The sequence below is a fragment of the Triturus cristatus genome, chromosome 12, assembly GCF_964204655.1.
Source record: "Triturus cristatus chromosome 12, aTriCri1.1, whole genome shotgun sequence".
Classification (NCBI taxonomy): domain Eukaryota; kingdom Metazoa; phylum Chordata; class Amphibia; order Caudata; family Salamandridae; genus Triturus; species Triturus cristatus.
In genome coordinates this window covers 145,424,696-145,440,299 of record NC_140595.1, presented here as the reverse complement: position 1 = coordinate 145,440,299, position 15,604 = coordinate 145,424,696, and the positions used below count along the sequence as shown (strand labels likewise).

At 43.6% G+C, this 15,604-nt stretch overlaps 1 protein-coding gene across 1 annotated transcript in view; it reads right to left on the bottom strand.

Annotated features, from left to right (window-relative positions):
* The window catches only part of LOC146772935 (ETS translocation variant 3-like protein), a 43,680-nt gene extending 28,744 nt beyond the window's left edge, over positions 1 to 14,936 (bottom strand). Inside the window, exons 1-2 of the mRNA XM_085638984.1 lie at positions 14,856 to 14,936; positions 504 to 741 (exon numbers count right to left, since the gene is read on the bottom strand). Of these exons, the coding sequence (XP_085495110.1) occupies positions 504 to 741; positions 14,856 to 14,916 (299 nt within the window). The 5' untranslated portion in view covers positions 14,917 to 14,936. The remainder of the gene's footprint in view (positions 1 to 503; positions 742 to 14,855) is intronic.
* Positions 14,937 to 15,604: the final 668 nt, after the last annotated feature.

The following is a 15,604-nucleotide window of genomic DNA, read 5'->3' as shown; positions in this document are numbered from 1 at the left end:
TAATTCTGGCGTTGCAGCACACCAGGGTGGCATTCGGCCTCTCCTGGTGGGGCCTGATGATTAAGCATGTCACCAACCAGGTTGGTGAGTGAGGGCTTTCTAAAAAACCTAATGGGTTTTTCTACATGCCTTTTCTTCGTTTGAGAAAAGGAACACTCTTCTGTTGATTTAACCGTGTGGTACCTGCCAAATAGTGCAGGGAAATGCTCAGCATGCATTGTTACCATTGCAGCGGGTGCTGCAGCCAGCAGCACCCGCCGCAATGGTAAACATGCACAATGCGACAAACACAGTGGCGGTCGCATTGTAATTGCCTTTGGGACCGCCAACATATAGGCGGCCGGTCCCAATTCCCATGACGATGGCGGATGGACTTAAATCGTAATGACCCCCTAAGTTCATAGACCTGGAAGACACCAAAAGTCATGGGGTTAAAAGACTTGGTGATACTCCAGAATAGAGCATTGTATCAGAACACACAATTCCATAAATGTTGTCCTCACCTGAGAGCTCGGCTGAGCTTGTCATAGTTCATCTGGGGCTTGCTCTTCCGCCGGCCCCACAGGCGAGCCACCTCATCTGGATCCTTGATGACAAACTCGCCGTACTCCCCCTGCTGCCAGGCGATGACGTGTCGGAACTCCTCCTTCTGCAGCAGTTCCAGGATGAAGTGCCAAAGTTGGATCTGCCGTGAGCCAGGGCTCGACTCAGCTTTGTAGGCCCAGTCTGGGAATGCCAAACCTAGATACAAGGATAGATCAGAAGGCGCTGGTTAATTAGCTGCTTTCTACAGGAACAGCATGTTAGAGAGAGGTTGGAGGACAGAACTGGGAGCTGACAAAAGGTTTGTCCAGACTGGCATGGTGGAGAGACGGAGTGGAAATCTAAATTAAGAACTGTGAGGATGGACAACAAAGGAGGGGATAAAGGAAAGAGGGCAATGATGCAGGAGGGGCACATGGTATGAAATATAGAGTTAAAATAGGAAGTGCTTGAGGAGGACACGAGACAATATTGAGTAAAGTTGGTGAGGGAGGAAGGAAAGGGCACTTAGACATATTAAGGCAAATAAAAAAAAGCAGAATCACAGGGCTGATCAAGTAGAGCATGTTTCTATGCATCTAACTACCCTTGTAGAGGACACAGTGCAAGCTAAGGCTGAACTGTGATGCATTATGAACCGGTGTGACACTCATTAGACATTATAGTCATCTTTTGACAGGACAGGTTCCATGGCCGACAGCTAATTTCAGGTTGTGAGATGAAGGAGCTTGGGACACCTTTTAGGCTTTCATAGATCACTCCTTAAAGATAATCTATTGTAAATAACATAATTCAATAAAGTGAAATTTTGCACATTGCAAACTGAGCCACAAATTCTTTTGTGAACCGTGCTAATCCCCAAAACGCGAAAGTTGTCAAAGTTTTAAGTTTCCTTATTTCTGACAAAATCGAAATTAACATTTCTATTTAGTAGAGTCGCCATATAACTCCTCAAGAAAACCTTCCTGTAAAAGCTCGATGCTTTCCTTTTGCAAACCCCTGAATTGTAGACGTGCCAGTGCAATTTGGGGGCTTGCAGTTTTTTTTTTTTAATAAACTTTTTATTTGTGTTTCAACATTATAACCTAGTCTGCCCGACAACTGAGCAGTTAACACCAACCGTGTACTAGTAATCCCTACCTGCCCCAGAAGACCCCTCCAGACAATTGGCATCCTATCATACACCTGTGGAGGCCTTTGCCCCACCCCCATCTCTATACGGGCTGTGGATCGGGACACAGGTAGGCATTTCAAACTACTGCTGATGTCTGCAGGCAGCTTGTCCAGGCTTCAAATCATTTGTCCATCAGTTAGACTGTCCATTTCCGGCCCCCATCTCCTGTCGGCCCCTCTCACCCAGTGCTGGCTTCTCCCTCCTGTCATCTCCCCTATCACTTCTCCACTGGTCTTCCCAGGACTGCAATTCCCACAGACCCATATTATCATTGCCAAAGGATTCCAAATGTTGTCACATTTTGGGATTCAGCTCCATGATTTGTACACCAACTCCTCTGCCCTCATTCACCAAGATTTGATTCCCATTCCCGCATTGTAGGTATCATCAAGCTACCCAATCAATTAACTATAGCCTGTTGTGACTGCTAGGGCTACGCTGCGAAAGAGTGTTGCGCATTTCTCTAGTGTTTGCTCTCCCCATGTACCCAATGCGATCAGCTGGAGCATAAGCTGTATCTGTACCTCAGTCACATTTAACAGCCTGTTCCCCACACTCAACCAGTATCTCTGCATGGGTGGACACTCCCACATTGTATGTGGAACTTGCAGTCTTGGTTCCCTTTGAATGGGTTTGACGACCACATGTGGAAAGGAGTTATGTTGATCAGATGCCTATCTGACCATACTTCCCTTACAGAACATCTAAATGAGCAGTGCTTGTACAGAAAACAAATTATTGTAATTGTAATTGCTACTCTGTGTCAGCTAAGATTTCCCTCCATAGCCCTGACAAGCCAAGGCAGTGCTAAGCATTCTGGTGTGGGAGATGCCGCTTGGGATTTTCACGTTGATTAGCTAAAATTCATACTATTTGATGGTTGGTGCCTTCCTAGAATATAAATCCAGTTTAATAAAAAAAAAAATATATATTGTAGATGTTTTAACAGACTAACAATTATGGACCAATTAATATTATATAATGCAAATGTATATGCAATGTTACATCGCATGTGCTATAACGCATGCGATTGCAATGTGGTCATTACAATGACTGTGTTGTTACAACGCAAGCCATTACATCGCAAGTCGTTTCTATGACTTACTGTAGGGGGTGCGCTGGACTGCGGAATAGTATAATTTACTATTCCAACTCCAGCGTGTGCAACAGTAGGGAAGGTGTTGGAATAGTAAATTATATTCCTTAGTTTAGCGCACCCCCTACAGCAAGTCGTAGAAATGACTTGCGATGTAATGGCTTGCGTTGTAACAACGCAGTTGGTGTAACGACCGCATTGTAATCGCATGAGTTGTAATGCATGCGATGTGAATTCTGTTTCCCAATGCAAATATTGCAATATATAAATCTCATTTCTTATAAAGCTATTGCAAAGGTGCAAAATGCCTCCCACACACGAGTGCCCCAACACTGTGGGACATAGCCCCTTTTGTGGCTATGGACAAGATCATGGCTGTTGTGCAACTCTTGCTAATTTATTCTCAGACAATAGATTTATCACACTTGAAGATGCGCAGGAGATGTTTGCCTCCAGCCGGGATAGTACCTTCAGTATGCCAGAATAGCACACTTGGCCAGGGGCATCTTGACCTCCTTTCACACTGGCCTGTCAGTCTCCCACACCATGGCAATGTTGCTCGCCCTACCGGGATGCAGACAACTGATCACACACTTATACCGGGCACTGCGAACCTCTGCCAATCTGAGCTACTTACATCCTAATCCTAGAAGGCGCATTGACTGATAAGAAGTGGAGAGAAGCGTGCCAGGGCACCACAACGGTAACCAGTATTGCACACTATAAACTCATACAATATAATTACATCCACATGACATATCTTAACCCATTGGAAATACACAAGATCTACTCGGCGGCCTCGGCTGTGTGTGGAAGGTGCAGACAGATTGACACAAATTTCCTGCACAGGATATGGAAGTGCCGAGGGCTCTATACGTTTTAGTAGGAGATAGCCCTAGCAATTGGTACATATATTTAAGGGGGAACTACACCTACACTATGGAACTACATTCTTAATCTCCTCCTGAAAGGAAAAAACAGAAGCACATAAAGGCTAAATTCTTCAAATTAGGAGCACTGGTGGCAAAAAGATCTATAGCCATACACTGGGTGTTAGACCTGGCACCTTGGCGTGGGTCACCCTTCCATTTTTCGCTGTTGCCTCATGTGTTTTTGCTGGTGTTAGTTGCTCAGGGCACTGTGCCACAGCTTTCCAGTGCCACAGTTCAAGTGCTCCCTATTGTAAATTGATGTATGATTTGTGATTCCATGATTGGTTGGTTTGGTTTACCTGTAAGACCCTAGTACAGTGCACCAGGAGTGTCCAGGGCTTGTAAATCCAAATACTGCTGGTGGGCTTGCAGCACTGGTTGTGCCACCCACAGAAGCAGCCTGTAAAAGTGTGTCTAAGGTCTGCCATTGCAGAGCCTGCGTGCAGTCTGGTACTGTCAAGCTGACTGGGCAAATGCACCCACTTGCCAGTCCCTAAACCTTCCCTTTTCTTCATATCAGAAACCCCTATGGTAGGCCCAAGGGCAGGGTGCATTGTAAGGATAAGGTAGGACATGCCCCGGTGTGTGTGGCATGGTCTAATAGATAATTACAGCCATTTTCGTTTTTCACTATTGCACGGCTACCTGTTCTCCATAGGCCAGAATGGGCAGTTTGATTATTACATCTTATAATCCTAACTGACTCAGGGAACATGGTAGGAATTCGAATTTAGTATGCCTGAACTCAGAATGATAAAATCCATATTTTAGTGAAGTTGGTTTTAACATTCTGTGTTTGAAAATACCACTTTTAGAAAATAGGTATTTTATTGTCTAACCATTCAAACCTGCCTCTGTTAGGCTGTGTATTCCTTGTCTGGAGTTTGAGTGACAGGGCTGGGGAATTCTAGGAGACAGGGTGAGGTGTCCCAGGGGTGAATAGAGAGATCTGCATCTAGATGGGTGGGAGGAGTTGCACCTGGGACCTGAATAGGGCTGTGCCTTCCCTCCACAATGCTGGCTCCACCTCCTGTGGTGCGTCTGATGTCTCTGCCCTGCACTCTGAAAGGAAAGAAGGAGTCAGGTAAACAAAGTGCTCCAGGACTGACCAGAACCAGTTTTAACAAGGCAAAGGCCCCTCTGCCCTCAGAGGACAAAGGATTTTGGGGTATAAGTATTGGGACCCTGATCCCAAGAATTTAGATCACTTTGGGAAACAAGAAGAAACTCTGCTGAGGAGAGGAACCAAGAAGAATCTGAGGAGAGACTATCCCTGAAACTGGGGGATTGGCCTGCAGGGGTTGCCTACTGCCAAAGAGAGGAGAAAGGAACTTTGTGTGTACTTTTGCTCAACTTGTGACGGATCTCCAGAGCTTGGAAAATAGCTTGCCTCCTGCTGAAGTCTCAGGAACAACAGAATTCACCCCCCAGCTCTCTAGAGTTCTTTGGAAGTGCCTGCTGCTGTTGTTGGGCCTTCTGAGGGAATGCGTGTCGCAAGGAGCTGGAAGCGCGACTCAAGAAGGAGAAGCGTGCCACCATCTGGAAGATCTTCACGTCTTTTATTTCTTTGCACCAAAATCTTCAACGCATCAACATCGTTGCAACACTTTCGTTGCCCTGCGTGTCGCATCTAAAAGGTACATTGACTTAAAGTGTCGAATTTAAGAACTAAAGAGAACTAAGCAAAATACTACCATCTAAAGTAACCGTCGTTTAATGGTCTTGTGGTAACTCTATAAAAGAATACTTATTTTTGTTATAAAACCTGTGTGGTGTCCATCTGTAGTGTTGTCACTTGATTACTGTATGTGTTCACAAATGCTTTACACACTGCCTCTGAGATAAGCCTATCTGCTCGTGCCAAGCTACCAAGGGGGTGAGCAGGGGTTATTTTAGGAGTGTACCCCCTTACCCTGACTTGAGGCGAGGGTCCCTATTTGTCACAAGTGCTTACCTGTGCCAACTAGAGACCCCCAAGTCTAACACTGGGCTACTACAACTGATAATTTCAAACAACAAGAGAGAGAGGGTCAAGACACATTCTTAGTCCCCCTAGGTTAATCAGAAGAAAACAACAAAAGAGTGTGATAATAATAGGACTAGTGATTCCTAATAACAAAACTCTTGTGACACTGCAAGTCAATCTGAAGTTGTTAGTGAACCCTCACTTTTCTTCTACTACAACTGATGCCTGGAGGGGGAGCCTGGTGGAGGGGGCAACGCCGTTGGAGACACACATGCGAATGGTTTGACAAGATTATGAACTTATAGATGATATGGAAACATGAGGCGAGATGATAAAGGCAATTTTAGACCCACCGGGGACAAGACCCCCTTGAATTGATCTATGACACTTGAGGGAGTACTAGTGAGAATCGTGCATGACTAACCTCACAAATGCAGTTAGGGAGTAGGTGTGGAGAGGGGTAAATGTGGGTGGGCAAAGGGATGGTAGGAGGGAACGCCTATAAAGCAAACACATTGGTTAGACCGATGAAGGGGGGAGGTCTAGTTGGGCAATGAGAACCAGGGAGGGAAAATTGAATGACTATCTGGCGAGTATTTCTGATTTCTGATCAGGTTGTTAATGCGTCCCTATCCACCGGCTGCGTCCCGCTGCCCTGGAAGCGTGCTATGGTCAAGGCCCTTCTGAAAAAACCCAATCTAGACCCAAATAACCCCACTAATTACCGCCCAATTTCTTTGCTGCCATGGCTGAGCAAAATTTTGGAAAAATATGCCAATGCCACTCTGACCAAATTCCTTGAAACCAACCACCTACTCGACCCCACCCAGACTGGTTTCCGGCCCATGCACGGGACCGAAACTGCTCTAGTCGCAGTAACGGAGGCAGCCAAGAACATACTGGACCAGGGAGGATGTGCGGCAATCATTCTCCTCGACCTAAGCGCAGCCTTCGACACGGTTAGCCATAATATCCTTCTACATCGGCTCACCAACTTAGGAGTTTCAGGGATTGCGCTGGACTGGCTCAAATCCTTCCTCTCCGACCGCTACTTCCAGGTCTTTGAGGGAGATTTTACCTCCCCGGACAAACCCCTCGGATGTGGAGTACCTCAGGGTTCCTCCTTAAGCCCTACTCTGTTCAATATATACATGAGCCCCCTAGCTGAGATTGTCCGCCCTTTTGGAATAAAAATCGTCACCTACGCCGACGATACTCAGCTAGTGGTGGCTCTCAATCAATCTTCCACCCCACAAAACAACCTTAGGGACTGCCTCGAGGAGGTTACTAAATGGATGACCTCATCATGCCTCAAACTCAACGGGACAAAACCGAATTGATGCTCTTAGGCAACTCCTCTCCGCTCCCCATCACCCTATCTTGGCCGACCTCCATCGGTCCTGCCTCCACCCCTAAAGACAAAATAAAGAGCCTTGGCATGTGGCTGGACAAGTCCCTTAACTTTAATGATCAAGCAGTCAAACTGTCCGCCACCTGCTTCGGCCTACTACGGCTCCTACGTAAGATTCTCCCCCTACTGCCACCCCAACCTCGACAGATAATGGTTCAGGGTCTCATTCTGTCTCGATTGGATTTCGGGAATGCTCTCTATCTAGGGGCTCCCCAAGCCACTCTGCGCAAGCTTCAAACTCTTCAAAACTGCGCAGCCCGAACCCTGCTCCTGATACCCCGGAGGATTTCCATTAAACCCGGCCTAAGGAACCTCCATTGGCTCCCGGTCAGGGAGAGGATCGACTTCAAGGCCCTATGTATTGCCCATCGAGCCTTTTGGAAAACCGGGGCGGCCATTAACCACTCTCTTATCACCCCCTATAAACCCACCAGACAGCTCAGATCAGCCTCCTCCTTCCTCGCCACGGTACCTAGGATAAAAAGAACCAGGTGTGGAAGCCGCTCTTTCTCCTACAATGCGGCCATCCTGTGGAACTCCATTCCCCTCTCTCTTCGTTCTGAGCCCAACCTTCTTCGGTTCCGTAAGCAACTGAAAACCCTGCTTTTCAATAGACCACTATAGTACCCAGTTCTCCACCTACTTGCTCTGTCCATAGCACTAGGACGCCTCAGGGTAGCTACCGCGCTCTATAAATCGTCTTTTCATTTCATTTCATTTCAGGTTGTTAATGTTGTCTAGTTATGTAGAAGTGACTCATTATGGGAGACTACACACACTATGGGACATGTCCTGTTTTGGGGTGGGTTTGACAGGTATGATACTATACTGTATGAGGGACCAGAGAGGTACTAAGGATCCTGTAAATTGCTTAGTCAATGTATTTCTCCTGTATTGATTATACTGTTTCACAATCACAATTAATAAAAATCATTTAAAATAAAATCTAAAACTAATTTCCATACAAGTGATAAATGCATTTCAATAATGCATTTTTGAGGCTATGCATAAATTAAATGTGACTGTAAACTGAGGCTTACGACCAACTTTATCTTACTTATGCATGCCAAGAACTCACAAGGAATTCCTGACAGCATGCGCTTTTTACGGGTGCACTTGTCTTTGCCACGAATATGGAGATCTCTGTACCATAATCCCACTGAAGGGTTGGGAATGAGTGCATTCCTGGGTCATTTAATGCATGGTTAGCCATAGAGATTTATAAACGCCTCCAAACGCGTACATTTGTGGGCATTAAAAAACTGCTGGGGTAAATCCTTACTTGAAATGTAACGGAGGAACTATCCCTCAACTGGGCAAAACCTCTGTCTAACATAGTAGATAAAAAGTCTGGGTTCCACAATACCACCACAGTCATCCTGTCACCCCTTTATCAGTAATGCAATATGGTGCTGGTTGCTTGGTGCACGGATCTAATTGATTATACAACCGGGGAGGAAGCCAGAGAAGATGTGTCAGGGGGTGTCTGCATGCCTATTGGTCCATCCGTACCCATGAATTGCCTTTCTGTTATACCCACAAATCTTCTGGTGCGATCTGGGCCGCAGAGATGTATCTTTGAAAATCTGTCAATCCCAGGCCACGCGTTGATTGGGGCCTTGGTGTCTTGTTATTCCATATGAAAACCAAAATTCTGTTTTGAATCTCTTTAATGGTATTAATGGGGACTTTGAGTGGCAGCATTCTCATGTACAAGAATCTCTGGTAAATGTTCACCTTGACACAATTTATGAGTCCAATCCATGAAATTTCCAGATGTCCCGATCGATATAGGTCTTTGTAAAGCACATAGAGCAGTGGATATTACAGTCACAAAGGCGAGGCACTTCAGATGGAAGGGACACCCCTAAGAGCGGATAGCGTTTGGTGCTATCACTTCTAGTCCAGCTTCTCAAGTTTCTTCTATTGCATCTGATTTTTGGTAGCTAATTTTGACATTATTTACAATGCATTCAGTTCCTCTTTTAATGCTAACCAAGAGCTCAAAAGATCAGTTAGAAAGCACAGTTCGTCATTAGCAAACAGTCCCACTTTAATTGCATGTTTCCCAACGCAAAAACCCTAATGTTATGATTGGAATTTTTTTTTGAATAAAGGGTTCAAAGCTTAATGCAAAAAGAGACAGGGACAGTAGCATCCCTGGCGAGTGCTTCTCGTCAGGAGTATCAGATCAGACAGAAGGGCCCTGGCCTTTAATCTGGTACTAGGGTTGATGAAGTTTGCCAACAGTAACTTCTTCAAATTCGAGCCAATACTGGTTTTGGAATTCCCAATTGACTCCTTCAAAAGCCTTCAGGATCAATGATGCTTGATCTAGGGAAAGCTTCTTAATGGAGTTGATCGCCAATCCAGTGTTATCCTCTTTGTTGTGATTTTTTTATGCACATGCTCTGGAAAGGCCATAAATTCAAAATGCCTGATTTTTGGACTTTAGTGAAAAGCTTAATATTACTTTTGAGAAGTGCAATCGGTTGTTAAGATCCGCATAAGTTTGGAGATTTGTTGCGGCTGTGTATAGGATCATAAATGGACTCTGCTACGGTTGGTGCCACAGCTCCTGTGTCTTAAAAGGAATTAAACACCCTCACCGGGAGTGGGATCAGGTGCATCATAGTTCCTAAAATAGTCTCTTACATAATTTCTTAAAGACATCTGCTGAGGCAGAGGATGTAAACCAACACTTAACCATATTATTACATACATTTTTGTTAACTGGGATTTAAATAGATATTCATATATAACCTGCTTCTCGTAAGTGGCAATAGAGGACAATGTCACCACTTCATTAAATATCAGTGATCTAGCATGCACTAGAAATATTTATGGGCCCAAGTTCAACAGATCTATTCTAATTGTCTCCAATTTTGTGTGTTAAGGAAGATCTACATCTCACTTTTCCCACTGTAGGTTATCAAAGATAGCATGGAAAAAACATATGAATGATCAATTTTTGTAACAATGCTGATTTAATGTTATTGACCCAATGCAGCTACCTTGGCCACATTAACCTTCAAGTATACTTTAAGAGTAATCTAATACCGTAATTATGTAGTCAAGTCAAGTCAAGTCAAAGATAGCTTTATTCGATTTTAAAATTAAAATCATAAAAGCACAATTAATAAAACATGATTAAAAACAAAGTCAAATTACATACAGGTTATATTCATCATGTAGTCAACTTTATTGCTCACTTGAGTATTATTTTCTCTATTCCAGGTACTTTAATTTGGCGTGTTCCCAAAAAAGCTATTATCATCATGAGAATACTTCACTAATCCTCCTTCCTACACATATGTATGTCTGCCCTGACCTAAATGACCCATGTTCTGGTTCAGTTTTGAAAGTGAATGGGTCAGAGAAGAGAAAAAATGGAAAAAGTAAATTATTTACGTTTAGTTGCGGTCCTTCTACTAAATTTGCTACTTTGATAATATGAATAACTCTAGGTCGTCGCCTTGCCCAAGTAGGGATCTGTCTCTTCACAGACATGGAATCAGTGGCAGTATATATCTAGATGAACCAATGGGAGAGGTTTCTGATATTGGAACTATGATTTTCTCAGCTGCTTTTAACACTGTCAACCGTGACATCAGTACCATGTGTGTGCTCATGACGGAGTGGTTCCGTCATGACTCCGCCCACTGTGCTAATCGCCCGCACAGGCGGGGAATTAGCGCCGCGTGGGCGGAGCGGCCGCCAACGGCCGCGGCATGACGGAACCACTCCGTCATGAGTACACGGCGACCGTGGCTCATGACGGAGTGGTTCCGTCATGAGCAGGGGAGGGGTTAAATTGTCCTTGTCTGACTGTCCTCAGAGGGTGATTCTCTCTGCAGTTTGTGCACTACCTTGCCCCATAGTCTAGCAAATACTTCAGGATTCTATCCTGTCTGCAATGTATTTTAAAACATGCAATACATTCCTGATCATTCCTATTTGAGATTGTAAGGTTCATTTTCAGAATTATGTTTAAGATGCATAGCTATTTGCCAGCTTTAGCCACCTTCAGAAGCATCAAGAACAGTCAGAGACATTTTAAGTCATACCCAAAGTGGACGGTCACCTAGGATCCCCGCCTTTCAAGGGGCCTCCAGGGATAGGGAACTTTTTTTCTGTTTGACCTCTGTCTATTCTATGTTTTCATCTCAACCTCTCTCCAAAACCCATCCCTCTGACTGTCTCTCTACCCAATGTCATCTTAAGGATTTTGGGCCCCGGGTAAAACATACTTCAGCTATTTTTGTGTGAGGCTGGTAAAAGTTAACATATAATTCAGTATTATTTGGCATCATGCAAACTTGAATTACTAGGAAATGGATAATGAAATCAAAAGTTGTTGCGTATCGGCGCCTGCAAAATATGCTTATGCCCAGTGCTCCCAAAATCCTTAAAATGGAGTGCTGTAGAACTGTAGTATTGTACGAGTCTCTTCCTTCACATCCAGGAGAGCAGACTGAAGCATAGATTGTGGCAAGGAGAGGGACTGAGGGCCCACGGGTGTCTGAAAACTAACACATTTAGCCAGATTAGGAGAAGGAAACATTGCTGTAAAGTCTGAATTGTTATATAGGTTAATGTGAAAAAAGAAACAGTAACATCTACGTCCTTTAAACTTTCTTTGACAATATATTCCATCTGCTTCCCCTCTCCCCGAAGAATCTTAAATGTTTTGCTACCTTGCCTATAGCATGTGTGATATTTCATATACTGAATTTATTGTATTAAATAAAGAAGCATAAACAGAGTTGTTGCACTTTTCTTCGAAGATGCCCACCAACTCACTTCAAGTATTTGAAACACTTCCAATGGTTTACACTGTACCTATTTATTGTGCTAAATTGAGAGGTTTCGCTGAATTCAGATTTTGCCTATTTTTTCTTTGATTAAATGCCATCTAGCTTCTCTACAACTGATTTGATCACTTGCAATATTTAACATTTTACACAATGATTGTGATAAAATAAATACTAAGCGCTCATATTATTAATTTGGATGAGAGAAGTGTCAGAAAAAGTTTTAAGAGTACAGAAAAGAGCTAGTTTCTCCATTTGTGGGTCATGGATTGACACATGGTGGGAATGGCCTAAAATATATATCAAGGTCACATGTATTTGTATTTGGAGTCCTATAAACATCTATAAAACCTAAAGGCACCTTTGATCTAATAACAGACTAAGTTAAAAAGAGGAACTGAAGCCAAGTTGTTACAGTGGTAAGTTCAAGTTTTGAAGACCTTCTTAAAATGTAAAAAAATACTATCTTTCCTAATAGCATTTGGCATATGGTTGATTCCATTGTACACCTCCAGTTCCTGCCTCCAATTTGACATATTTTAATCTTAGGCACTTGTAGTTGGCACTGGTCAGATGTTTTAGGAGTACGCGCAGGCCGAGACCATTGAAACCGACTTGAAATAGGAGTTGACCCGTTGCTGTACATTATTTCTCCGTTTAATAGGGAACCAATGTAATGATGCTAAGGTGCCTCTTCTGAACCTAGCTGGAGTCATTTGTAGTGTCCAGCTTGATAAATATCCTGCTGGTGTCTACGTGGTCACCACCTGGTGCACTTTTGAGCTCTTCTACATACATGAATCAACAGGTTTTTTTTAGAGTGGCAACAGTTTCCGTCAAACCAAATGTAGTACGGTCTTCTCTAACATGTGTGAGTGACGTGTGCAGAGTATGATTACAGCAGGTCCACAAACCACCACTGGAAGCAGTGCTTTAAATGGGCAGATACTGTCCGGTACTGAGTCCATGCACTTCTCAGCATTGTTGCGGTATATTTAATGGGAGAGTACGCGCACTTCTCTGGAACAAACAGGTACATTAAATAGTGAGTACCTGCACTTCAATATCTCCATTCAAAGCACTGACTAGAGGTGTCAGCATTCACATTGTGGCTTGAATACAAGCTGTGCAGAAGGAATTCTTGTGTGGAGCTCAGCTCAGACAATGAAAGGGTCTGGCTGGTGTTGCCACACTCAGTTTTACAGGGTGTGGTAACAATGGAGCCTATTTTACTCTTTGGTAGATTCAACCTACACCATTGACTTCCTACTCAGCCCTGAGAGTTGGGACTGGGTGATGAGTGACAATATGTGTGGTGTATGGCGGTCAGGGTATTTCAGTGACTAAGCCTATTAGTACATGTGATAAAGGGGTTGTCTTCCCTTTAAACATAATCAAGACACATCGATATGAAATCCGAAAACGTTTGGTATTGTTTTGAATTTGTATTTATGTGTAGTGTTTGTCATTTCAGAAACACATGAAAGTGTTTACTCAGAAAGTGACAAGCAAGGTAATTGTATATAGAAATACTTTATTTTCAAACATACATATCCCCTTGACTATTTGGATCTTTACCAGAAAAGCGATTTGTATTAAATGGGATAGCTAGTCCTGAGGAAGGCCAAACGACCCTTCATGGGTGGAAGTAGTGTCTGAAACATGTCGACATAGAAGTAGTACAGGTGAGAAGAGGGGTCCTAATCATCCCCTAGACCCTCTTCGTTTTTTAATTTTTAATCCTATCCAGGGAACCAATGAATAAAAATTTAGAGCGGTATCTCTGAGTTAGTTTTACATCTACACAATCACTGTCTGTTTGTATTAAGTTTACTGCGTGGATTCAACACATTTATGTTTGTATTGTCTTCTCCTTCCATTTGCTCCATCCCAGGTGTTGGGATGTAGTAGCAGCCCTATGATAAAGCATGCAACTATTTAGTGGGTGAGGGCATTTTTTCAAAAAACCTACGTTTTCCAAGTGAGGGTGGTATCTTAGACACCTACCTCTTCCTCCTTTTCCTCTTTTGTGGTTGTAATGTGTCCATGATAGGGAGGATGGAAAAGGAGCAGTACCTCTCTCCCCTTCTTATATCTGTGATGGACTATTTTACAGGTCAGATAATGCGGCTGAGGAGTAATGACCTTACAGACAGTAATGTGATAGCAAGTGAGGTGACTGTGCTCTTCAATGACAGTGTATGCCATGGTGTGACTGTGATGTGGCGGTTGTATGTCAGGATACGTTCTACAGAAATATCGTCTGATATAACTATAATGTCTCAGTATTGTTTACTATCCCATGAGGTGTAGATCTTTTATTATTAACTGCAATGGGGCGATATTTTTTACAAGGAATTTGGTACTTGATATGGTAGATGACATTCTACGTATTCTTTTACCATATAATTGTTATTCGCAGTGTCATATGTGCGCTGTGATGTCATTGTAATGAGTCTGTGCAATGTGAGGTGACTGGTGTGAATATGGTGTGTGTTTTATATATGTGTTGTGATATGCGTGACACTATTACATGACTATGCTCTGTGTTGTGCCTGTGGATTCACATGTAACTGTGCACTGTGATGTGCCAAAGTGCCAAAGTGACTGTGTGCTGAAATGTGACTATGATATGTCTCTGATGCAACTGTGCACTGTACTATGTAACTACCTTGACGCACTACAATGTGACCACCCTGAGAAGTGAACAGACACTGATGTGATGCACTGTGGTACAGCTGACCTGTGAAGTGACTGTACTGTGATGTGAGTGTGTTGGAAAAGCGAGCACATTGTAACGCACCATGGTGTGACTGGTCACAAAGATGTGATTGCATATTGATACGATGCAATGTGATGTAACTATAGTGCCCTGTAATGCTGCATGACTGCACACTGTAAGCGGCCTGGACCACTCACCTGGTACCCAGTAAGAGCTGGGCACTGCTGCCACTCCCTCTGTAACGCAGCCGCAGTGCATCTCACCACCAGCCAAGGTTATAGCGACAGGAACACTGAAACACAAACATCCAGGATCATATTGGAGTAAAACAACAAGTCAGTGAGGGTCGCAGTTGTTGAACATATTCAAAGCACACACACATTGCATTGTGAATCACCTCTAGGCAGTTTTGGTATTCTAGGAAAGTAGTGGCTGGGGAACACTGACCCCTTCAGGTATCCCGAAAAGTAGTACTTACACCAGTACAAGATACCCAAAATGGCGCACTCACGTTCTTTCACTCTTCTTGAGTGTGAGAACCGACTACATATTCAATTCTTACCCATTCAACTCTAGCCCTTTCTGCTGAATTTGAAAAAAGGCCAATAGCCTTTGTGCAGGCTGTGGAAGAGCCCACTAGATATAGTTTAATCATGCCACAATTGACCAGAACCAAAACCAGAAACAAGTAACCAAGAAGATTTTGTTTCTGAGTCAAAGGTTTGACCCAGACATCTTGCCCCTGATGCCATCTCAATGTTCTAATTGGCCTCTGCAGTGCTATAAAATGCAAATATTTATTCCAGAAAGGGGAGAAGGAGCCAAAAATGGGAGTCAACTGGTGCCAATTCAGTTTGTTCGAAAAAAGCACACATTGCCATTGTAGACCCCTCCAATGAAGGGAACTTATTAGTGTGAGGATTTGCTCCTTGTAAAACAGCAGGAT